We start from the raw sequence: 26,710 nt of genomic DNA, 5'->3' as shown, positions 1-26,710 counted from the left end.
GCGCAGGTACCAGGGCCGGAGGGAGGAAACAAACATGCTCATCATCAACATCAAGCTGCTGTCTGGATACATTCTGGACAAGGGCTCTCTGAAGCTGGTCAGTACATCCACAACTCCATACACATGATTTAACCATGAGCAATGCAGCTGATCCCTTTGTGATACACAGTATTTTACTAGCTGGAGTATACTGATGGCTGTTTGTGCTTTATGTAGCTGAAGAGCGACAGCTCAGTGAAGCGTGTGGACGTGGAGGAAGGATTCTTCAACATCTACTTAGATGGGGTAAGAAGCGCTGACACGGGTGTGTGTGTTCACATCAAATAATACTAGTTAAAGGTCACCTAATTTTGAACATTTAATATGTGTTCCCCAACAGTTTTTTGGACACTTCAACATGAAAGCAGTTTCTAGTAGAAAACCAAATTACAATTTTTAACCTGAAAATTAGCTTTATATGTGACCCTTTTTTAATGTAAAGTAGTACAAGACACAGCAGTATCATTAGCGGCCTGTTGTTTGTGGTTTCAGCTGAAGCAGGATGAGACAAAGATCTACAGTGTGACACTACAGGAGGACCAGCCTGTCAGGAACCTGAAGCCAGCCGTGGTCAAAGTCTACGACTACTATCAGACAAGTAAGAGCTGCGCTGGCATTCTTTACTCTGAAACTTTCTCACCAACATTATGTTTGAGTCGTCTTCAATGTGAGAGCCATGTGTGACGGTGGCCCAGGCTCAGTGTTTTGACTTTGTTTCTAATGACATTTTTCAGGTGATGTGGCGGTCACTGACTACACCTCCCCCTGTGCAGAGAGTAAGTCACATTCTAAAGCTCTGAGTTGTTTGTTGGTTTACACCATTTGTTTTTGATTATGACATCATTATGCGTGAACCGAAACGGCATGAATTGATCAATCAACGCAGTTGTCACAAAAGCAAGTCTGTAGGAGTCATTTTATCAACATTTTAACTACAAGCAAAGAGTTGGTGAACTCGGTAAATTAAAGTAATTACCGCATTTTCTGTTTTCCTTTTTGCTTGCAGACACATTGCATTGACTCTGTGATGTCTGTGTTTTAGTTTGAACCATTTAGTTTAGTTTAGTTTATTTCGATCAAACAGATTCATAACATTACATACATAAGTTAAAAAATAAAAATAAAAAAAACACAAAAGAAAAACACAAAGTTGTCAATTTATACATTATTTCTTATAAATAGTTCTGATCGAAAAGGTGTAGGCTGAAGCCTTAGCTTATTGCGCCTACCCTTTTTACATTGTTTATTTATTCATTCATTTTTCTTTGGTCCCTCAGGATCCCATTCAATTACTATATATATATATATATATATATATATATATATATATATATATATATATATATATATATAGATATTTGTTTCAACAATTTGTTTGATAGTTATTGTAAACCTCATTGCTATAATTAATTCCTGTATGTTAAACATATTACATGTAACTTGTACTAATGTGAGGCTGTCTGTATTCTGAGGGCTGACTTTCATGTTGTCACAAGAATGCAGGATTATTAAGATGCAAACTGCAGTGAGAAGTACCACAGGCCCAGGATGTACTACTTTGCTTGAATTGTCGTCCTGTCTACTCATAAACGCTCTGTTATTTGACAATTTCCCCCAAACTCACTTGACCCAATTCCTAATTTTCTTTCCCATGCGGTTTCAACTTGACTAGCCAATTGTTTAGAATTTGAAGACAAAATTGAATGTGACTGTCTTTTAATTTGAGGTATCTGCTAGTGTATGCGTGTGTTAGTCGACAGATAAATGAGTGACTGCGTTTCTTTTCCAGGTGACGTCATCAACGAGCTGTAGAATCATGCAAGAAGCCGTGACAGGACGTGTGTGACCGTGTCAAAGACATTTTTAGATGTTTATTTTTTATTTCTTAGTCCGTTTTTTTTCCATATTTAGTTGCGTTTCATTGTGAGGGAATGTGGGATTTTTTTTAGTGTGTCTAATTTTACAAACGGATTTTTACTTTTCTTTTTAGCTTTTTTGATTGTTCTTCTTCAATATGCTGTCCTTTTGTCCTTGCCCTTCTGTTTACATCTCTTAAGTAACAAAGCAATAATCCATCAGCATGAGAATCCATCCAGTTACTATTACTGCAGTCTCTCTCCTCAAAACTGGAAGAAGCTTCACATTTATATAACCCACTGAGTTCAAGAATTTCAGCAGGCATTCTGTAACAGTTCTGTTTTTTAATAGATTTGACAAAATCCATATTATTCATACGTGAAAGTAACGCATGAGACGTATACAGGGTACCAATAACACAGTATGGTCCGAGTATTGTGTGTGTGTGTGTGTGTGTGTGTGTTTGAAACAGGATCTACTTTCTAGAAAAACAAAAGTACGGTCTCATGAGTGCTAAGTGAACTATTCTGTGGGTGTGTGTGTGTGTGTGCTCAGCTGTACCAATAAAAAAAAGGTAGATTGATACATCACTACCATACAATTTGAAATGTAACTGACAATAAAATCTTCTAAAATGACAAAAATAAGTAAAAACTGTACTTCTTTCCATACAATACTGTTTCATTTCAAGATATTTTTTTCATTCAGACTTCAGGCATCCTCTTTACAGTATATTTAGATTACTTTCTTTTCAACATAGACAACGTCAACAGTAATTTTTTTTATATATATATATATATATACTTCCTCCTACTACCAACAGACAATGATTTAACAGCCTTGCCAGAGTTGAATAGTTTGGTCTGCACATGTTCACTGTGCAGGTAAATTAAAGGCAAGGGGGGACAGAATATATTAAGGTCTTTTCACTAGTTTTCTCTTTTAGTTTTTTTTCCTTTTTCAGAAGTAAACGTGTCACTATCTCAGGCACCACAACCATAAACTATCGTCACTGTACCGAACCATGAAACTAAACACCCGTTCCACATGCTGCAAAAAAATCACAGCGTAGTGGGTCCTCTGATCCCTACCGAAACAGAACAGGGCACCTGTCCACTAACTGTCATATTTAAGGACGATCAATGGATTTTTAAAATGTCATGATACACACTTGACGACAAAGCCTGGTCAAAAGTGAAGACAAGATTTTCTTTTGAAGCGCTCTGGTGCACACAGGCTTCAGGCAGCTCACAGTGGGGATTCACAGCAGGGAGGGAGCTCTGAGGGACTTTCATTGGCGATGGAATTAAGCCAACTGGTTTCTATATACATATATATATATATAGAAAGTTAAAATATGTTTATGCAATGGCTGCAATTGATTAAAATATCATATTTTAAAGTGTTAATACATTTCAAGAAGGTATGTTGTCTTTTTGTAGGCTACATTTTCACTGTTTACAGCCATAGTTTTGAACATGCTTCTTTTGCCAATTAAAAGCCCCAACCCTCACGACTGAATGTACAAAATATTACCCACATTTTCCTGAGTTCAGCTGTTTTTTTTAAGTTTAATATCCTTGTTGGACTTTTATTCGTCTGCACTTTTTTTTTTTAAAGGGTCACAAGTTAAGCATTACAGGTCAATCTCTAAAGACACTGAACTTCCTACATTTCCCATAATGCAACCAATAGTGTATTAAGTCCTAGAATACTGTATAGCTTACTATACAACTGCCCCGACAGCTAGCTAAACTGACTTTGACATGTGAAATTGGTAGGCTGGTCCTTTTTAAATAAACAGATGTACCAAATATTGTGTACATTCAGAGTTTAAATAATCAAATTAAACTGGCAGGTCCCCACTGTGCTCAGATGTCCCCATAGTGTTGCATAAAACATCATGCCAAACTATCGCACTGTATTACCGCTCCAACACACATTGATGCAATCATACGGTTGTATCCTTCCAGCAAGGCTATGTTGGACTCACTCACGGCATCGACAACAACACATATTCAAGGCACAGTTCAGAATTGCATTAGTCCGTATTTCTTTGAAATTCTGCGTGGTCCTGTGTTGGTATGGTCTCTATAGCGCCCTCTAGTGGTTTTGCTTGAGGCTGGCAGTGATGATGGTGCTTCCCAGCTGTGTAGTCGCATCATCGTGTTAGCTAAAAGGCTACTAGGCAAATGGATTAGCGCCACTTCTTTTTTTCTACATGTGCGCAAACATAAAGCAGTTAACACCTTGAGTTGGTTACATGTCAGCATCATACAAACACAGTGAGATATTCATGTTCAACCTAGTCAAATACATTGAGAATGTGGCAGCTATGGTTAGACAACTATAGGCTAGAGGTTTTCTTAGCGAGTGACCTCCAGCTGGTATGAGTTGACCACATTTTTCATTTAATCAAAAATGTGGAGGATATTCGAAGGCATATTCAGCCTAGCTTAGCACAGAGCCTGGAAGCGAGTGAAAACCATCCGACTAACTGATAAATCCAGATTCAAAACTGTTAAAGAAGTGTATTTCTCAAAAGTTTTCTCTCGTTTCCTTTTAAGAAGTAGTTATAGATAACATTAGTTATGGAAACAAATGTATTTAGCCTACTTTCTCCCGAGTTAGATATGGGGTAGAGCCTTTTAGCTTAGCCTAGCATAAAGGCTAGCCTGGCTGTGTGGAAAAGGTAAAAAAAATAACCTGTTAGTGAGTTCTGAATGAAGCTAGGTACGATTGGGCAGAGGCTAGCTAGCTGTTTCCATCTGCTTCCAGTCTAAGTGCTGTGCTAAGCTAAGCTCTCCCCGGCTCTAGATTCATAATGACCGTAGGCTACAAATATGGGAGTCGTATCAGATTTTTAAGCACATTTTGACATTTAAAGACGCAAATAAGATATATTTTGAAAATGTCAAAGTAATGTGTTAATGCTGAAAGTATTTTACTATTCTGGATTTAGTGGAGCAATTTCTTAATATTTTAAATAACCTTTAAATATACTATTTTTTTTTTAAGCATCTTCAATGCTAATATCAGTACCAGCTCAAAACCTCAGCCTATTGGTTGAACCATAGACAGAACTGCAGAGAGAACTCCTGAGCTGTAGCGGGTCAAAGTCTTAACAATATACCTCCAACCACTTTGGTAAGCCTATGTGAATGACTAGCATGAAGCTGTGGATACCTTTTTAAATGTGCTGTATATTCAACACTTGATTTAGTGTTGATCTTTAGTCTAAGTAAGAGCAGCACTGAGGTGGAGTGGAGGATGCAATGTTTTACCGTGTTTCACTGTGACAAACTGTTATTTATACATTTTGAACAAGATTCTTTTTCAAACGTATTTCTAAATTGATTAAACCTTTTGATTTGAAGATCCTTACGGTCTCAACAGAGCACAGTTGTGATGGAACACTCAAACAAAACATTGGCATTATGTCATTTGGCAATTTTCTCTATAAAGTAATAAAAAAAGAGAAAGAAAGGAAACAAATAATATAAAAGGTTCAACAAGCAGTCACTACAAGATCTCCATTTGGCAATATAGAAATGCTTTCTCTTTTCTTTTCTTTTTTAAGTCTTTGACAGATATAACATTTTGGTTTATATACAGATGTGTGTAAGAGGTGTGTGTCCTCCAAGCGGGCTCCCTTTTTCAATCCAAACAGAATCACGTAGGAACAAAAAAAACGTGTGGAGGGGTAAACATCTACATAGTCAAATCAAAAAGAAGAAAAAAATGAAACGTAACAAAGAAGGCTTTGTGTGTGTGTGTGTGTGTGTGTCCGCTACTGTGGACTGGAAACAGGGAGGGGCTTGAAGAGTCTGTGATGATGATGGGAGGGTCCCTGCCGAAACTATCTGCTCGTCAACTCCTCTCTGTACTGTGTGTGTGTGTGTGTGTGTGTGTCTCTTCAGTTCATAAACTGTGTGTATCCCTCTGCTCCTGTGACTATAACATCCATCCAGATCCTCATGGCCTCTGCAGCGGGGGCCACCATGTAGTAGAGCCGGTCGTGGGTCTTCACACAGAAGGTCAGGGAGGGGTTCGGGCTCTGGAAGACGGACAAGCAAAGACATCTAGGGTCAGACTTCCATGACTCCTTAATCCCCGAATCACAGATGCTACTGAATGTCTGCAGTAGCACAGAATGTAGTAACTTGCCAGTAACATAACATTTATAAACCAATAAGTTCACAACTTTTTGCCCATAGTATAATACGTTATTATGAGCCTACATTATTGGCTGGTTGTTACATAATTAGCCATGTTTTAAACAATCTTTTAAAAAAAATGTATTGAAGCAGATAATGTAATAAATAAAGTGATATAAGTATATTAGTTATATATATTGTCTATAAAGATTCACTTCCATGATATGTACCCTTAGTATTACAACCAGCCAATAATAAATTGTTACATTATGAGCAAAAAGATACTGGTTCAGAATTATTGGTTCAAAATGTTATTGGCAAGTAACTACATTATCAGCTTGTATTACATTACATTATAAACAGAAAAATGATTGTGTTATTGGCATTAATGTAATAACTGCCCTTTTTACATTAATTGCTGCTACGCCATCTTAAGACATGGTTGAAAATCATTGATGGTCACAAGCGTCTGAGGATTCTGGAGTTTACTTTCAGAGAAGCATAAAGGCCTCAGAGATAACTACACGTATATCATAAGTATGTATGCATTTAAAAATACTGGAACCGTCAACGAAAGTGTGAAAACACAAAATATGAGAATGATCTAAAATAATCTATAAAGAAAAGTACATCAACAAATACACTTGTATGGGTGTCGTCCCCATTACATTGTTGTTATGTTTTTGGCAGAGCAGTAGACCAGACTCCTGAAGAATTTATTTCACCCTGACACACATGTACCACTCATATGCCTCACTTTTTCCTTCTTCTTTCTGTCTTTTATTTAAGTGCACCAGACTTTCAAGTTTTTCCTCTGTACTGTGACATTGGAAGTGACAAGTCAAATCAAAGTTCCACGGGTGATCAGAGCCACACGGTTAGTGCGAGTGCTGCGTATTGCGACAGGCCATCACACACACAAACACACAAAGGAGGCAGCAGCAGCAGCAGCAGCAGCAATAGCTTTATGTTGGAAGATAAAAGAATGAAAAATGACAAGATGTGTAAAGCTAACGTCAAGCAGCCCTGATCATAAATAAGAGAAATATGGCAACAACAACAAAAACTACAACTAGGGATGGGAGGAGAGAAGATTTGATCACAAATCTCCATAATAAAAAAAAAACACTCATGATATATTGATTTTATCCTGGTGAGTTCTACATTATTGGGATAATCTGGAAAATTTTCACATGAGTGACTTGAAAAGCTGTGTAGCATGCTATCATACATACTTTTTAAAATTGTACTGAAGGGGGCCTGCATCTTTCCAGTCAATCCTGAATCTTAAAGTTGTTGCCATGGCTGAAGGCTTGGCATGCCCATTGCATCCCCCACAAGAAAGTGAATTTTTAAGATTGTTTGATTAGAATGAAATGTACTTATCGTCCCATGTCTAACTACAACTACTTTCTTGGATTTTATTTCTACTTCATACTTAAAATAAACCATAGTGAGGTACTTTCTCCACTAAAAAATGCATACACAATAATAACATTCTTGTGATGGACAGAGGGATCAAGCAGGATTAGCCATTCTAATTAAGTTTTGAGGTAATTTAAAGGGATAGTTCAGTGTTTTTGAAGTGGGGTTGTATGAGGTACTTGTGCAAAGTTAGTGTGTTACCTAATTGAGATGGCTGTCAGCACATTTACTATAATGAGTTTGGTGGAGATGTATCTGTTGCCTTGTAATGTTTCAGAGGGGGCCATCAGAAACAGTATGTACAGTATATAAATGCTTACCTAAAAAATAAATATCTGTTCAATTGCATGGTAAATGTGGGAGTTTTTCAAAGCTGATTAGCGGACTCATATGATGCACAGAAACCCGAAGACAGCCATTTATTTTTTGCAATTTAACATACAATTGAACAGATATTCACTTTTTAGGTTAGGACGTCTCCCCCAAACTCCCTATAGTGACTGCAATGATCACCATCTCCATAAGGTTACCCACTATCTATGCATAAGTAAGTCATACGACCACACTTCAAGTGATCAAGCATCAATACACAGTCTACGGTATGGACACACAGGGGTTCAGTCAGGTTAGGAGTGTGAACAGAAAGAGAGTGTGCTGGATACATACACTGGTCATATTCAAGTTGAAAAATCCCTTCTGTGGCGGCGGCCGGCCAAAGCAAAAAGCACACGGCGCAGAGAAAAAGAAAGAAGCAGACCACAGAGTGCGCGCACAGACATGTTTGGAAATGAAAAGAGAATGCAGGGTGAAAATAAGCAAACAAAAAAAAGTGTGAAATAAATAGATAGAGAAATAATGTTTGTGTTTTCTCCAGCGTTACCTTGGTGGCACTGCGGAGGTGATCGTAATAGACCTCTTCTATTGCCTGGAAGTAGATCACACCCTTCAGCTTGGTCTCATGTTTGTCTGTGTGGAAGGCAGATAACATGGGTTTAGTCAAAGATTTAAACATATAATGACAACAGCAGACTTTTTTGGCGAGAAAAAGCCGTGGCACGTCAATTCCATGTCACCTAGAATGAGGAGAAAAAGCCATACTAGCATTACAATTTATTTTTTTAAATCAAACTTTGATCATGACCATTTTGTGCTTTGCGATGATGGATGGAAAAAGACAACCGCAGCACTTTTTTTTCCTTTTTTCTCTTATTTTGTTTTAAAACCAACGGAGGGCTCTTCATTGTATTTTTTTTCACACTTGACTGCATTCTTACGCTACTCTGGTACATCATTGCACTTTGTTTCATCAGCCACTGCAGAACTGCAGTAAAAGGAGGAACCGGTTGGAGGAACTCAACACCCTCTTCTATCTCTACCTCCAGGCACAAACACTCCTCCACACACACACACACACACACACACACACACACACACACACACACACACACACACACACACACACACACACACACACACACACACACACACACACACACACACACACACACACACACACACACACACACACACACACACACACACACACACACACACACACACACACACACACACACACACACACACACACACACACACACACAAGCCTTAACTTAAAGAGTAGTACTAGGTAGAAAAAGCCAGCCAGTGCTTCATTTCGAGGAATAACACTTTTTTTTCTCCATTTTAATACGCAGCTATTATCTTGCTAACGATCTCTTTAGCATTCAAACAGCCCTTGTATTTGCATCTCATTTTTCTTGATAGCACCACAAAAACTCTGGTTGTGGTGGAGAGGGTTGATTAAGTGCAAAAAACGAGCCGCTCCATGAGTGACTTAACACTCGTCACCTCCCCCAGTTCTTACAGTGTTCCAAGGTCAATAGACAAGGGCAAGTGGTGGTGCATCTCAATCAGGCTTCCTCTGAGAGCCCCACGCTGTGCTGTGTGCATTTTAACTAGCGCCAAAGTAAAAGAATCTCGGTACACCTCCTCCTCAACCCCTGGCTCCCTTTCAACCAAGCTGTACGCTCTATAAGCAGCTTTAAGCACAACCTTCTAAAAAGGACTTCAAAGGCCCTGTCCCCTGAGCTCGCAGCGCTTTGCTATTTCAATTACAACCAGCACTCTGCATGTGACGCTGCTGCTGCTGTGCTCAAGGTCTGGGAGGATGGAGCACGTTCTGCCTGTCACTCAACCCTCCTCTTTACATATTGAATGCTTTTCATTTTGCCTAATGCAGCGGCGGCTACGCATTTTTACAACCTGAGACGACGACATTTCAATTCATCTGCCGCTGTAATGTTATGCTGACGTCTGTGTCGCTGGAATTTACCCCAAGCAAGCGCCGTGCTGAAATACAAAACGTGAGGGCACTCAACTTGCTGGAGTATTTTCTGTTTTAAGTTCCTTTATACGTGTCGTAGGGGAAGTATAGAAAACATACTGTATATTTTCTTTTTATTCTTTATACTGCATATGCTTATTTAATATGAGGCATTCAACTACCCAACAATGTATGAAATAGTAAAATGCTACTTACACATTGAAGCACAAGTAACAGTCTACAGTAAAATATTACAATTTAACACTCAAAAGAGCCTTTATTTTTTACCTCGTGAGTCCTTTCAAGTATAATGCATTTGGCTGACGGCAAATTTTAAAGTTTGAGGATGTGAGTACTTCATCACAGTGACATGAAGAGGATAAACTGCAAAGCAATGACCAGCAGCCGACAAACATTGCTTCATAATATGTGTTTATAGTTATTTCCTCTTTCTGGCTAGAAACAAGTTTCCTTTGGAACAAAGCAGAGCCAACCAAATGCACCATAAACTATACAACACTTTTTCCTTGATATCCCACTCGAAAAACTGGTCTCGTAGTATCATATTTGAGGGCTAGACATTTATGAATTCACAGCATCACATATTCCTTTTGAAAAAGAGAGCGAACTAGTGTAACATCGGCTCCTACAGAAAACGTTGCATTATGGGTAGTTTGTAGACTGGATCTTGCACGGCTAGTGAGTTTTTTTTTTCTTCATAGTCCAGTTAGGAGTTATGGAGTTACTGTAATGAGCTGTATAGGTGAGTGTGTGTATCTCGGTGTCTACTGTGTTTTTGCTGCCACAGAGGAAATAAACACCTGACCAGTGGAAAAACTTCCATGTAGAAACTGACCAGAGACCAATCAACTGTCAAACAGTCAAGTTTCCAGTGTCGGTGACTGAAGAGCTCGTGCTGAGCTAAAATAAAAAAATTAATTCTGACGCCTGACAGTAGACAGTAGGAGTGTGTGACTGATGGACAAGCTACACAAATGGGTGATTTTTATTCTGCTTCAAGTATTGCATGTTTTTTTTTCAAGAAAAGGCTCTAAGACAGGGGACCGTGCTCCTTGCAATATAAGTATGTTGGAGAAACTTTCCAAACAGGACTAGAAAGGGATTTTTGAATTCAAGGTATTTTAACTACTGTTGGGTATTAATACACTATCTAACCTTTGTTACCTTGTTGTGTGCTTGGAAAGGTGGGGATTTAAGGCGAGAAACTGCAGACAAAAAACAGCTGTCAATTTCAAACATTCTTAAATGGACGTTAGTAATCCGAACCCAAAATCTCAAATTGTAAAGCACTTACATCATCAAAACTTTCCAAAATCACTCTTCTGGAGGTTATTCCAAAATGATTTGTTAATACTTTGTTAATGGTCTGATTTATGAGATTTTTTGTTCTTAAAAAACATGACGAAAATGCATTTTTAAGCCCTGCACCTCGTATTTTTTGATTTATTGAATAAAAAAAAAAGGCTGTATCCAAAATAAGTTCTGTAAAAACTTTGGACACTAATATGTTTTAACGCTGGCTGTATCCAACATCTCGATTTATTGTTTTTTAAAGAGATGCAAATGGCCATGAGCTACTATGTCCCCGCGTCGATGTACAGTGAGTAAAAACCTCCCCTCAGACTGTGTGCAGCACCAGATCATTCACATCCATATAATAACGTTACGTCTCAACACTTCTCACCGACGTAGTAGGAGAAAGTCCTTTTGAGGCGGTCGAAGACGAACCAGCGTTTCTTCCAGGACTTGATCTTGCCTCCCATCTTGACCAGGTAGCCCTTACACATCTTCTCAGTGAGGATGACGTGGTAGCAGGTGTCCACACTGTGGCCTGAAGACTCCACGTGGGAGCGCAGGTCAAACTCCTCTTTACGGATAGGCAGGTAGCGCGTCATGGGTCGGGCCTGGGCACAGACACAAACACACAGGAGGATTAAGAACTACGGCACCTTTTCTCTTTGACAGTTTGATGGAGTGCAAATGAACTAACGAATACATGACCCGAATCAACCTCAAATCATTTTGTCTTGTCCGTGAAAAGATTTAGATTAAACCAGTGATGGGCCAAAGGGGGGCCACGCTGTTACTAGCAACATGCCTGTTTACGGAGCCTATAGGCTGTGAAGTAACACTGGATTTTTCTTTTCCTCACACACACACAGTACACTGATTTTGACAAAAAAGTCATTTTTATAAGGAGCGTTCTCCAGAATCACCGACTCCACCATCAAGCAGACAGTTATAAAGTCATATCTATAAGTCATACAGACCGCATTGGGTCCTATGCGACTGACCTGGGAGAAGTTCTTGGACCTCATCTTGACCTCCCTGTCCACCAGCTGCTGCCTGTGGAAGGTTTCATCCTGCAGCCGGTGCTCGGCCTCCTCCCTCCGTCTCCTCTCCTCCTCCAACATCTGACGGCGCGCCACGCTCTCTCGCTCCTACAGGGACAAGCAGCGTACATTAAACATGTGTTTGATCTGTGGAAGGCCTTCACTCACTCAATGTATGTACGCTCCCTCCTTCAGATCTCAGCTTGACTTTCAGAAGATTCTGTGCAGGCTTTACTATGCCGAGAGTAGCTGTGAAGCCAACAGTGTCGAGGATGGATGGACTATAAAACAGAAAGCTTATAGCCGTTTGAAGAAGTAAGGATCAACTTTGTAGACAGCCACGCACACACACAATATAGGTGTATGTAGGAGTGTGCTTAAAGTATCAAAGTCCTTGATCAGGTCAAATTCAGATTTTTTATGAGATTATAATCATTAGCTCAGAGGATACATGTACATTCTCTTATGTCCATGTAATGAGAGGGAAAAGCAAGAAAACAGATTTTTCCCTTGAATGGTTAAGTGTCTGATGCATCAGCCTTATCAGCTCCGTGACCTACTTTGTACTGAGTTTTGTTTCTGCATTTACACTGTATGTAATGTACAAATATCCTTTTGTGTGATATGCATTATTCAGTTTAGTTTAGTAGGGTCATTTTCCAATTTATAGACAACAGAATTGGTAAAAACGTAGATGTATAGTAACATCAAGTTGATAATTTTCTAGCATTGAAAACGAAAGATTAACAAGAAACAAAACAGGATGGAAAATGTCTAGGCTAAAGAAGCCTTAGCTTATAATACCTACCCTTGATTGTTTTCGTCAGCTGAGCTCAATATACCATGAACAGAGCAATGAAAGAAGGTAACAGAAACCACTTTACTTTCCATTTCAAAAACCATTCCACAAATGAACTCCATACTAAAACAAGTCTTTGTTCTGGTCTATATAAACATACAGTTCCCTCTCAGTTAATGCTGACATTTGCTTTGTAGATCAGAGATGCTTTTTCAAAATCTGCAACTCTGCTCAATTTGAGTGCCTGTGAATTTAATTGAATGTATAAATAATTGATTTGTCTGTTCGTGATAATCAGTTCTATTTATGATTCTGATCACTATCTTTTGTAGAAAAAAGATTTTGTTTTTCCCCAATCCTCCACACAGAAAGTAACGTATGGAAGTATACGAGTAATATAAGAGTTAACACTCTTTGCAATTAAGTTCAACCCCAGTGACAGCACATGAGCCATTTCTACTGGCAAAATCTATATTTATTCCTATTTATTTGAGTCTTATTAATAGTGTGTTTATAAATTCAGCATTGAATCATACAAGTTACAATAAGAACATTTCTAGTCTGATGAATTTATTTATTAGCTCAAGTGTATAGAGGGGAGTGTGCAAATGAGGTAATGCATGATCTTTATTGGTCTTTTTATTTTCCGTCTAGGCTTCTTCATCAGGACACAAAGAGACAAAGACATTTGAAACATCGGAGGCCAATAAAAATGAATGAAAGCCTCCAGTTGCTGACCTGAAAATGTATTATTATTATTATTATTTATTTATTTTTGTAATTTCATATCCCGGCAAGAACTCTCCATCCATCCATCACTAGGTATATGGATTGTGAATAGTCCAGCTCTCACACTGCGTCGTCTTACCCGCGATTCAATAAGTCTGGCTTTCTCCAGCTGGGCCTCCTTCAGCATCTTCTCCATCTCTTCGATCCGCAGCGTGTCCATTGCTCCGATACTGTCAGTGTCAAACACAATGAAGCAGTGTTAGCTTAATTAGCTTAGCATCCTGACAACTCACAACTAAAATCAGCCCAGTTAACCATTCAAACTGTATCTGAGGGGCAATGATATACAAAGTTTTTTTTTAAATTTCTGTAGTTTTTGGTTCCTCAGTGCTTGAGAATAAAAAAATTAAAAAAGGCTCACTAAATGGAAGGTCATTTATAAATGTAATTTATTGCATTTTAACTTTTAACTGATGCTTTTAACGACGGACGTCATCTCAGGAGAAGGCAATCATTGGTTTCATACTGTCCGAATTATAACAGTGTTGTAGCAAGCTAAATCATTTTAAAATGCATGTTATCATACCATGATGATCTGTGTGTGTGGAGACGTCTTCTAACTGTCTCTATGTGCTCACCGACCCCAACAATATATTTTCCCCAAATAAAGCTAAATTATAGCTATAATCATAGCAGCTACAGTATGTAATGACAAACCAAAATCTATGGAAATATTTCCTAACAGGCCCATTAAAGTGTGTCGATTCCTCAGTGTGGTTTGACATATAAGCTATGATTCATTTCAGCAACACATGCAGACATGTTAACGTAACCCGGACTAATTAGAGAGGGGATAGATTTATCTCCATCATCTGGAAGTGGAACAACAACTACCTTTTAGAAATAATAACAAAAACCAAGACAGTGTTACTGACTCAATGCTATGACACATTTTGGGCCACAAGTTGGCTCATATATCTTGCTGCTTTCCCACTCCCTCATGTATCCACAAATCCCATTACAGTCATCTAATAATAAAAAAAAAAAAAAAAAAAAAAAACATTACTAATTGTTTTTGGAATTGGACTCTGGAGAGCTGTAAAAGCTATTTGAGCAATAGGTGGTGCTGGGAACACGCTGTGGTTTAACACCGCTGTAATACATTCACAGCATGGCAACGCTGACACATGTTCTCCAAATGAGCCGACCTGTGGACACAGACTGTAAGTGGTGTGAGCAGCCAATTGCTGTCTGTGTGGCTTTCACATTTAAAAGGTTTGTGTGGAATCAACATGTTTCTATTGTAAATGTAAATGAGACCCCGTGTCTCAAGAGATTACCTTCATAAAAATAAAAAATAAAGTATTAGCGTGGTCAGTATTAGCGTGTGTGGGCTGCCTTTACCTGGACATATTATCTGGTGAGCAGGCCGAGTTGTTGCCTGTGGAGACGCTGGTGTCCATGCTGTCGGAGCTCTCCAGGCTGAGCGTGTCATAGGGCTGCTCTCCTGCAGAGGGAGGCTGGTGGTGCAGGATGGAGTGGTGCACCATGGGAGGACCTCCTCCTCCACCAGAAGAGCCATGGTGGCTGTGGTGGTGGTGACTGTAGGCCAGCACAGGGGAGTAGGAGTTGGGGGAAGGGGAGGACGAGGTGAGGAGGTGGGGCTGAGAACCGTGCAGCGCGTCCCACTGGCAATGGGCCTCCACCGCCGCACGCTGCTTGAGCTCCGCCAGGCGCCGCCGCTGTTCATCTATCACCTGCTGACCTAGAGAGAGAGAGAGGGTTAGGGAGGGAGCGCTGGTCACTGGATTGGTTCTGGTTCTCAACAGAAGTGGAATTGAGAAAAGAAACTCTCAAGCTGCAGAGTAACTTCACCCACTAGTCAGCCCAGTTTCATGTCCTTTATACAGAAGAGTATTAGGCCCACGGGAGATACAAATTAACGGAGGACTTTTTTTTGTACATTATGAAGAATAAAGTGGAAATACAAATGAGTGAATAAACAGGACATACAATGTCAGAGTAAACTCTACAGGTAAAGGCTGTGGTAATGTTGGAAAGATGTTGTCTGCAGATTACCCAAAGCTCAAATCTGTCAACATATGTTCTGCCCCAGTCTCAACATTGTATTTTGTCTTTATTCACAAAAGTGTATTTCCACTTTATTCTTGACATGTCAAAATGCATAATGAAATATTTATATATTTTTTTTCCCCGTCCTACCGTGGCCCTAACACTCTTCCATAGTTTTCTCCCTACAGATATCACCACATTTAAACCCGCATGCCTCAGGTCATCCCAAGCATTCTTTCACCACTTCCAGCACCAGCCCACACAGTACAGTACAAGACCAATTAAAACCATGCACCACACATACATTATACAAGTATGTGCTCTATCCGTATTAACACAAGCTCCAGGATCGTTCACAAAAAAAACTGAAAAACATTAAATCCCATCACCACAAATACCTAAGTTGTCTCAAATGCTCACGTATCAACCAAATCCATGCTGCAGTGTGCACCTAATAACAGAGTAGCCAGCACCCGGGTTGATACGGAGCTCACTGAACACTGAACATGCCACATGTATTCTCCACCAGCAAAGATCATTCATACAAGATTGATGGAAGGAGAAAAGAGGGTTGGATGGTATGGAGAACAAAAGCAGATGAGGAGAAAGAGTTGAGAGGAGGCTTAAGGTGGTGAAGACGACAGGCTCTGGCATTAACAACTGCCAAGTGTCAAAGTTATGGTAAACTTTACCTTTGATGGATACATCAATAACAGTAACCTGCCGCCAGACTGACTGAAGGCTTCTATGAGACTAGAATGTTTGAGGTGTAGACTTATTTGAATTACTGGATTATTGAAATACACAGGTGAATTTAGCCATTTCTTAGGAGTTAAAAATGGTAGAGAAAGATTCTGGAGATCGCTTCAAAATATGTTTTTCGTCAAAATCAGTGAATATCTCCTCACGATCCGCTACTTGTCCATACTGTGTGTGTGGGCCGGAAGAAAACTGGTGTTAATACACAGCCTCAGGCTCTGAAAACTGGTATGCTAACTGAGGGTTTGGTAAACAAAGCCACCGTAGCTTGCAACATGCTGTTTTTCTAGGCTGTGTTTCTGCACTGGATTTCTTTTTCAGCACGCACACAGTACAGAAAGGTAGCGAATCATGAGGAGATATTTACTCACTTTGACAAAAAGTTATTTTAACAACAAACGATGTCCAGATTTCGCTGACTCCACTTTTAGAGCAACAACAACACAGGCAGGGCGACGTCTGAACAAGAAATGATTCACTGCAGTTTCTGTGTTGACACTTGGTAAGAGCTTATTCCAGAGACATTGCTTTCATGGGGAGAGAGTAGACAAGCAAGCAGTAGGCTGTGAGTGACGCTGAACACAACCAACACCCTGATGCAGCAGTGCTCTGTCTACCTGCTACGATGTTCTGTCTGCAGGCCTGGAGCTCTGTGGAGCAGCAATGCGGGAAGAGAGACAGACAGACACACAGACAGACAGACAGGCAGAGAGACATAAGGAGAAGAATGGCAGAGGCAGACTAACTCAGGCTTCCAGCGCAGCACTGTGGGAGAGCTGAGCTTAGACACCACCAGACTGCTTTTTTCTGATCCATTTAGTCCAGCAATGTAGCGGAACCAGGAACAGAACTCTTTCTAAACACGCCCATGTCTTGTGTGTGCGCACACACACACACACACACACACCCGCCTAACATGAAGAAGAGCAGGGAAACACGTTACAATGTATGTCCATTTTCTGTAATGCACTTGAAGCTACATAATGCTTTATAAAAAAACAATTATTTATTAATGTAATTATTTTGGTCTCCTAAACAAAAATTTAATATGTCAACCAGTGTTGAACAGTTGTATATTTTCGCAACATTAGCTAAAGCATTGACCTTTTGGGCCTGCTGTGACTGCTCTTATTAATCTTAAAGGGACAATATTTTTGACAGGCCTGAAGAGGTGGAATAAAGAAAAGAAAATCCCTTTCTTGTCCTAAGAATTTCTGCATCTAATGCATCATTTCTCTGCTTTCCTGTCCATTTGTCTTGCCACACCTTAGATTTATGATGCACAGCCTTAGAAGGTCTCCACCCACAAGACGGGGGAACCTTTCAAATAGATGATGAATGATGACTGTGGGAAAAGCATGTATTGAATTACTATGGAATAATGTGTAAATGAGTCAATAGTGGAGCTAGTGTTGTTGTTTGTAAAGTGGGTGAGCTCACCTTTCTGCTGCAGAGCCAGCTGTCTCTTGGTCTCTATGTCCTGCAGTGTTGCAGCCAGGTTCCTGGGCAGACTGCCGGTGCTGTTGGCCGCCAGCAGGTGGCTCTGTCGGGTCAGAGGGTACAGGCCAAATATTCGGATATGATCGCACAAAAAAGGTTTATTTGGGGTAGTCATAATAATTTGGATTATTTTTAAAGGTCACATATTATGCTAATTTTTGTGTTTTAAATTGTCATGAGGGTCCCTACTAGAAACTGTTTTCATGGTATAGTGTCCAAATTTTTATTTTTTTCTCACTGTGTCATTGCTGAATCTCCTCTTTTCAGCCTTTGTCTGAAACACACAATTTTAGAGCCTGTCTCTTTAAGCTCCGCCTTCCAAAAAAGCCCAGGCTGCTCTGATTGGCAGAGAATGTAACTGCTGGTTTGAATCGAACTGCAAGTTAGGGTGTATTCACACATGGAAAGTCCGTTAGTTCACTTGCTTTGGTCCAGACCAAATAGAATTTGGATTTTTTTGTTTGGTGTGGTCCACTTTCATATTGCCCCTTTTGCAAGTGAACCAGCATTACGAAGCAAAACCACACGTGATCTAAGGTCATTCATTCATTGGACAGACATTCTGGGGTGGAGAGAAGCAGGAAGAACGAAGTAAAAACTGCGAATTTATCATTGATATAATATGGAGTTAAAAATAATAAAAATGCCTACATCTAGCCTATAAATAAAGAAGAAAAAAATCTAATTATTGTTGTTTCATATGTTTATAATATGTAGCCCTATGACAATGCCACGTTATGTGGCTTCTAGCCTACGATGTGAAACATAATTTTTACTGTATTTTTGCTGCTGGACGCGCGACTCGCGTGAAGAATAGGCTCAAACTGAAACACAGCTGATTAAGCTGTGTATCAGCTGGGTGTCAGTTCGGCGCAGTTCAGCACCAAACTGACACGGGGACAGTATTGACGGTCCCGTTGGGAAGAACAATAAAAACACACACTTCATGCAAAGCGCAGCGTGAACCTGTTGGCACTGTAGGCTACGGGAGACGCTCCTCTCCATCTGATCGCTGATCCGCACGCATCATTATCAAATGTAATATTTTCGCTCGGGGCTCCCGGTCAAACCACAACTAATCTTCCTAACAATGGCGACAACAACACTTTCCCATAATGTGAAGCTGATGGCGATTTATTAAAAAAGAAAAGAAAGAAAAGGCGCAGTGCTTCCTGCAATTGGGTCGGATCGAGTCCGGCCAAATTCACACCACAAACGAACTGCAGCAGAGTGCGTTTTGAAGCGCATCGAGACTACCTCTTCAGCTGGGTCTCGGAGCGTTTGTTTGGTCCGCCCCCGAGTGCGATTGCTGTATTCACACCTGTCTGAAAGATGCGCACCGAAGGTGGAAGTGTACCTGAGTTCGTTTCAACCGAACTAAACACAGCATGTGTGAATACACCCTTAGACTCAAGGCTATCTGGGGGTGTGGCTTATCACAGATAGAGGTAGTGCTAAGTTAGGTTGGTAATGAGGGGGTGTGGCTTCTGCTCTCATGGCGTCATAAAGGGGAGAGAAATCTGACTGAGAGGGTGTTGAAATGTTCAAAGAAGATGAACACGGCACTGGAAAAAATTAAGAGACCAGTCTGGATTGTTCTTCAATCTTTATCTCTACATTACTTAATGGAAATGCTTGTAATGAAAATATTTTTGGGGGGGAAATTTGGTAGACATGTTTTACTCAAACACTATAAACTATAAATAGTCAAACGAGAGATACTGAACATTTGGAATGGTCTCTTTATTTCTTCCACAGCTGTATATTCGCTACACCTTGAAAATGTAAAATGTCTACCTTTGAGCTTGTGTTGCGTCCCAGAGTAGCTGTCCCGTGCTGCAGAGGGGATGCAGAGCCTGATTTAGGCTGATGGAGAGACAGGCCCGGGTCACTGTCCAGTTTAGAGCGGAACACCTGAGAGAAAAGAAAGTAAAGGTAAGACGCACCGATGATGTGTGTCCAAACAAACCCAGGAGATGGTTATGGTGATGTTAGTAATACAACTTCAATCCACCATGGATGAGTTGCAAGCCCCTGCTGGAAAACAATGGTTAAAAAAAAGCATGATTAGCATGATGTTGTGAGTGCTATCGAACAATGAAGTTAAAATAAAACACTGGATTTAATATACAAGTTTCAACCAGCAAGATAAATCTCAGTATCAAACAAACTGCAGATAACACGAGTGAGGCTGCAATTGAGCACGCACGCACACACACACACACACACACACACACACACACACACACACACACACACACACACACAAACAGAGCAGCTGACTAGTCTCTCTCTTAGATAGCTGCTTGAGCAGGACCCCCAGTTTGAGTAAATGCATCATTCATGTACTACTCTATAGGATTTATCTGTGTGGAATGACTTGATGTTCAAAGTAATGGCTTCAAAGGGTTGTAACTTAACTAAAGTGGTGATTGAAGTTTCCTGTGAACTTTCTCGGCCACAGGCGATTGCTCTCGTCTTCATTTCAAACTTGACACATAAACTGACTTCATGTTTTACACCAGAGCAAGTGCCAGTCACCATAAACAGCCCCAGCATGCAACTGTGGCCTGGCTTCAGATTTTCATCTTCCCGTGAACTTAATAATTGATAGGATAGTTAATATCTCTCCAAATACATGTGTGTGTTCATGTAGCAATGAGTGCATGCACACACATCGACACAAGTAAAGCATGAGTAAAGGGGGCCCAATTGACTGGACCTTTTCAGGGGCCTAGTCATTTGTGGGCGGGACTGAATATGATGTGAAGTTACAGCCTTTTCTGTATTGCCTTCACACACACACACACACACACACACACACACACACACACACACACACACACACACACACACACACACACACACACACACACACACACACACACACACACACACACACACACACACACACACACACACACACACACACACACACACACACACACACACACACACACACACACACACACACACATTTGTACGGCCTACTTGTGAGGACACGCATTGGCATAGTGCATTCCCCTTACCATAACCATACAAACTAAATGCTTAACCCAAACCCTTACACTAACCTAAACCTTACCTGAACCTTAAAACCAAACCTTTTAAGGTCTTGAACTCAAATTAAACACACACACACAAACAAACAAACAAAAACACATACTCCTTGGATGTGAGCTCATTGAAGGTTGGCACTAGGAATAGCAGCACAGTGGGAATGAGAAATGAGGAGAAAGAAGAAGAAGAAGAGCGGCCCTGTGTACCTGCAGCACAGATCTGCGGCCCGACAGTGACTTGGCCGGTAGAGGTGGGGCACAGAGCGGGCTGGAGCCAGCCATCAGCTCCTGGTACCACTGCTCTAAATCTAGCCTGGGCTGCTGAGGCCTGCTGCTTTCAGACTGGTACTGGAGAGCATACACAGAGTGGAGGAGTAGCACGGAAAGGCAGAATATAGGAGAAAAAAAGAGAAAGAGAAGAAAACAGATTAGAAAGCATCCAAAGACAGCACAAAAGGGGGGCGAAAGATTTGCTTTATACATCCGCAAAAGCTGTAATTAAGGTTTTTTCTCTTCCTCCCCCTCCATACTAAAATTATTCTTTAATATCTTTAACACAGTCAGCTGCATTAGGCTTTATACCCTCCAGGCTGATATATCCCTATTTTATTCCCTATGTCTCTATTCTAATTCTATGTTGCTGCTGCTGCAATGACCCAATTTTCTCACAAGAACATTTAAGTTTCCAATCTACTTTTATGTTGTTCTTTCACATTGGCCGTGCTTGGAGCCCTAATGCACGCAGTCATAAAAATCAGCTATCTGAAAGAACAACAGATTGTATATTGTTGTTTGACTTTTTTTTCCACACATCTGTCTCTATTGATTTTGGGGCGAAAAAAAAACATTTTAAATAGTTGGTTGAGACATGCTGCTTACATAATACAGCTGTTACTAACATGAACATCATGCCCATAATAGCCATGTCAAGCTGTTCGGCTACCACAGCTGGGATGTTTCTCAGGGTGGAAGTCAAGATGTTAAAAGTGATTTATTCGAGTTCTGTTCCGACACACTAACCCCATATTTAGAGGCAATAACTACACTAGAATTATTCTGAGGACCCTGGAAACAAACATAAGTGAATATGTTTGGGCTGTGGGCCCTGCAGTGAAACAATAACTTTTCAGGAAGCTTTCTAACTTCAAACAGTGTTCCATGGATCCCAATTTTCCTGTGAGGAAAGTTTGTTTATATATTGAATATATCTTAGAAAATGTTCACTTCTGATTATCTGGTGTGCTGTTAATGTACATTATTAACTATTTTAGTTTGAACTGGTGACAGCAGGTAAACAAAAGGAAGGAAAAGCAGGAGAGGAAGACAGCACACACCTCCAGAGAGAGAGACAGTGAGGAACCGTGAGGAGAGAAGACGGGGTCTACCGCTCCACACTGCAGGGGCTGGCGCAGTGGGGAAGTGGGAGACGACTCCACCTTTGGCATCCCATACATCTGACTTAACTGGCCCACTGTCACATACTCCTTCCATGAGGCAACACAAACACACACACACACACACACACACACACACACACACACACACACACACACACACACACACACACACACACACACACACACACACACACACACACACACACACACACACACACACACACACACACACACACACACACACACACACACACACACACACACACACACACACACACACACACACACACAGAAGGAGCAGGGAGAGGAGAGGAGAGGAGAGAGACAGACAGGAGTGAAGAGAGACATACATGTCAGCAAGACAGGTAGCAGCGTAAGGGAGACACGACAAGTTTAGACTGTGTGACCGTCTGCATCATGAAGGGCAAGGAGGGTTGTAACACAAAGCAAAGGACAACACACTTCACACACAGTGGACATTAGGGTTGGACTGCTATATTGTTCACCCATAAAACACTTGCCATTCTGTGGACAAACCTTTCATATGTGCAGTATTTATAATTGTACTGGGTTTCTGCCGCCACATGTCATTAGATCTGGAGATCACTTTGCTCATATATTTGCATTATATGAAACTTTTTCAATGTATTACTTGCATTAAAACAATTACTTTAGGCATTGCAATTTTTTCAGAAATGTTTGAATGAATGTGCAAATTTAGCAATATTCTTATAATCATGTGTACATTTGAATCTCTTTAAAAATCTAAAAGCTATAGTTATAGACAATATAAGCATTTTTCCATTTCATAAATCAAAAAATACTACAGGTCTCAAAATGCATTTCATGCATGTTTTTAAGAGAAAGTAGAAACAAATATTCCAAAAATACCCTTATTAAAAAGCTTGATTTGGTAATAATACTTTAACTCAATTTACAACGAATGATTGAATAGAATGTTTTGGGCATGCCTCTTTACAGTTTTCTGAGAGCAGATATTCATACAAACACCATTATCCTGATAAAAATGTATTGCATGTATCAGTCCAACCTTAATTGAAGCCTGTGTATTGCAGACATGATGCAGTCATAGATCCAGTTTTCAGACAGAGTACAACAAGCTGCTCACACCAAAGACTAGTGTAGCAAAGAGCCAAGCCAACAGTACAGTCAGTTTGATTAGGAGCAGAACCAGCAGAGGGAGCAACATGACATGGAAATGGAAGGAGAGAGAGAGAGAGAGAGAGAGAGTATATAGACAGACAGAAACCAATAAGGATAGAGAGACAGACAGAAAGTGATGGTACCTCGCCTTCGCCAGCTAATGCAGCATCTACGGCAAAGGAGCGGCTGTGATTGGTGGTTTTGCTGCTGCTGCCGCCGTCATGGTGGCCGTACAGCTTATAGACATCCGACAGCTTCATGTACTCCTGAGAGCCAGCACGCCAGGCAACAACATTCACACAGGATGAGAGGGCCATGAGCACAACACTGTTCCATAGTTCTTATGTGCACGCACACACGCATACAGGTGCCCGTATTTAACCTGTCTAAAGCCTAAAAGTGCAAACTGCCCACGTTGACACACAAACAAGAACACACCAAGCAATAGGGAGTGCAACTTTAGCATTACAACTAGCTGACACACACACACACACACACACAAATACAGGTGCTTGTGTTGGCTGTTACAACAACCAGTGATGTAGTGGTAAATGAGAAGATGAAATTGTGACTTCTGGCTGGTAATCATCATACAATGGTATAATAAACAACCTCTGAAAAGCATTGAGATAACCATATGTACCCTGGATTGACAGAAGCCGGGCCGTATTTCACTTGTCGGATATGGGACCGACTTCACCGATCCATATTCCATAGTCTGATCAGGTCAATCTCTTTTCACCACAGAGTTGCCAATTTGCTCTTGCATTTGAAATGATGTCATTACACCTGTTAAAGTAGCTACGAGGAACATTTAAATAATTCTGAAAGTTTTTTTTTCTTTCTATGATAATCATAAATGACAGGTAACAGCAAACAAGACCATCGGTGCAAGGAATTCTATATTGATATAGTATTTCTTAATGCCTTTGTCCGGGTAAGCTCACCCAGGAACAACTGCTGGTGTGTTTTACTAGGTCCTCATGTAACCTTGCACATAATACCAAACAACAAATACAAAATATTATGATACAATTAATAATCAAGAAAAAATGGCTCTTATATCAGATTCATTATCAGTATCGACAGATATCCAAATTCAGAATCGGATTGGAACAAAAATGTATAAGACAGCATCTTGGGATTTGATCTAGGTTTAATGCATCTTCCACTACATCCCTGGGCTGGGGGACAGACAAACCCAAACTTGAACTGAAAGCTACTGTGCTGACTCGTCCTTTAAAGGCCTACTTCACCGGTTTGAATATGAAGGTGTATTGAATTCTGAGATCCTATGTAGTATAAATGTGCAAAAAAAATTGAAATCGGTTCATCCTAGCCTGAGAAAAGGCAGAAAGAGTGTTTTTTTAACCCTATATTTCTCTTTCTCGTGACATCACAGAAAGAGAAATATAGGGTTAAAAAAAAACATACTTTGTAAATATTACTGTGATGTCACAGTAAAAGACATCACAGTAATATTTACAAAGTAAGTTTTTTTTTAACCCTATATTTCTCTTTCTGTGATGTCACGAGAAAGAGAAATATAGGGTTAAAAAAACACTCTTTCTGCCTTTTCTCAGGCTAGGATGAACCGATTTCAATTTTTTTCGCACATTTATACTACATAGGATCTCAGAATTCAATACACCTTCATATTCAAACCGGTGAAGTAGGCCTTTAACATACAGTAGTTATAGAAAAACTATGTGCTATTGGAAAAAAATAAGTGGTAGGCAGAGTGGGTAAGGGTTAGCTAACAGTGCAACGGGTGGCCTTTAGGGGTGAGTCACACAGACGAACAGAGGGCAGTAGCATTGGGCTTCATGCAGGGACAGTTATTAGTTCTGGTTACCTCTGTGGGGCTGCTGGGGACCAACTGACAGGGAGGGGAGGAGTGTGAGTAGGAAGGAGGAGAGGCTGGACAGAGGGAATTCTGGGAGGAGAAGACATCCCCCAACAACAGCTCGCCCTCGCTGATATGGAGCAAACCCTGTATTTGACCATTCAGGAATAATAATAAGGGCGTTGTAATGCCTACAGAAGACACTAGGTACAAGTTAAAGGTCACCTACTATGCAAAATGAAAAACAAACCCCTCTCCTTTTTTTCCTCCACCTATCTGTAAACATGTTCATCAAAAACCCCAGACAGATTTTTGTCTCCCCTTATGATGTCATAAGAAGCCAAGTTTGCATAACCTTCACCTGTGATAAGCCACACCCCCAGATACCCCCATATAATCTGACTGGCAGTTAGATTCAAACCGGCAGTTAGATTAAGATTCAGCAAAGGCACTGTGAGAAATATTAAAGGGATTTGAACCTGAAAATCAGCACAATATGTGAACTATAAAGGGAAAGTGTGAAGCATTTGTTCTTTCAATTTGCCTCCCTCTGTTACAGCTTTTACTATGGTAGGTTGTCCACGACTGACAACATGTTTGAGTTACACACGTATAGTCAACTAACGTCATGACCATTATAAGATTAGTTTTGTCACATAGCAGTCAAAAGCTTTAGATTGGTGTGATTACACTAGGCCTGTTCAATGGATGGACATAGTTAAACATTCAGACCAAGTCACTGCCAGTTAAAGGGATAAATGGCGTGAGGAACAAGCTATGAGTCATCAAAGCTCCCCTAGGCGCACGCACACACACACACACACACACACACACAAACGCACACACACACACAGAGTGGTCAGTAGATCCCTCACCTCTCTCATTGCAGTGGAGGTTTTGGGGAAGCTCTTTCCACCCGTCAGACTGTGGTATCTCTTCTCCAGGGCCGACAGCCTCTCCTTCTCCTGGAAAGTAAAGACATTTGTGAGTTGTTTTCGGGGAGCAACCCTTAAAGGGCCAAAATCACTACAATTGTAAACTGCACATTGATAGATAATAATAATAATTGATAGGTTTTATATAGCGCTTTTTTGGAGGTCACTCAAAGACGCTTTACATTGCATAGAATATACATAAAAGAAAAGAAAAAAAACACAAAAACAAATTAAATAGAGTCAGGTGTGGTATGGGTGGAGTCAGGGGTCGTATGCTTTCTTGAAGAGGTGAGT

The 26,710-nt window shown here is 40.4% G+C and overlaps 2 protein-coding genes across 9 annotated transcripts in view; one reads left to right on the top strand and one right to left on the bottom strand.

Annotated features, from left to right (window-relative positions):
- LOC307271429 (alpha-2-macroglobulin) overlaps positions 1–2,110 on the top strand; it is a 39,419-nt gene extending 37,309 nt beyond the window's left edge. For both annotated transcript variants that reach the window (XM_080053887.1, XM_080053886.1), the window contains exons 32-36: positions 7–97; positions 217–285; positions 532–637; positions 774–815; positions 1,829–2,110. In XM_080053887.1, coding sequence (XP_079910013.1) covers positions 7–97; positions 217–285; positions 532–637; positions 774–815; positions 1,829–1,851 — 331 coding nt within the window. In that variant the 3' untranslated portion in view covers positions 1,852–2,110. The remainder of the gene's footprint in view (positions 1–6; positions 98–216; positions 286–531; positions 638–773; positions 816–1,828) is intronic.
- Positions 2,111–2,248: 138 nt separating this feature from the next.
- Positions 2,249–26,710, bottom strand: part of phldb1b (pleckstrin homology-like domain, family B, member 1b) — a 108,574-nt gene continuing 84,112 nt past the window's right edge. For 5 of the 7 annotated variants that reach the window (XM_080053882.1, XM_080053879.1, XM_080053884.1 and 2 more), the window contains 11 exons: positions 26,357–26,446; positions 23,779–23,901; positions 19,813–19,929; positions 17,956–18,058; positions 17,133–17,165; positions 15,088–15,448; positions 13,823–13,913; positions 12,117–12,263; positions 11,507–11,726; positions 8,359–8,444; positions 2,249–5,953 (listed from right to left, as the gene is read on the bottom strand). In XM_080053882.1, the coding sequence (XP_079910008.1) occupies positions 5,813–5,953; positions 8,359–8,444; positions 11,507–11,726; positions 12,117–12,263; positions 13,823–13,913; positions 15,088–15,448; positions 17,133–17,165; positions 17,956–18,058; positions 19,813–19,929; positions 23,779–23,901; positions 26,357–26,446 (1,512 nt within the window). In that variant the 3' untranslated portion in view covers positions 2,249–5,812. The remainder of the gene's footprint in view (positions 5,954–8,358; positions 8,445–11,506; positions 11,727–12,116; positions 12,264–13,822; positions 13,914–15,087; positions 15,449–17,132; positions 17,166–17,955; positions 18,059–19,812; positions 19,930–23,778; positions 23,902–26,356; positions 26,447–26,710) is intronic. The other 2 variants (XM_080053880.1, XM_080053883.1) reach the window with 2 other exon arrangements.

Source organism: Ammodytes marinus (assembly GCF_949987685.1).
Source record: "Ammodytes marinus genome assembly, chromosome: 3".
NCBI classification, from domain to species: Eukaryota; Metazoa; Chordata; class Actinopteri; order Uranoscopiformes; family Ammodytidae; genus Ammodytes; species Ammodytes marinus.
The sequence above is the reverse complement of the archived record's forward strand: the minus strand, read 5'-3'. Positions and strand labels throughout refer to the sequence as shown.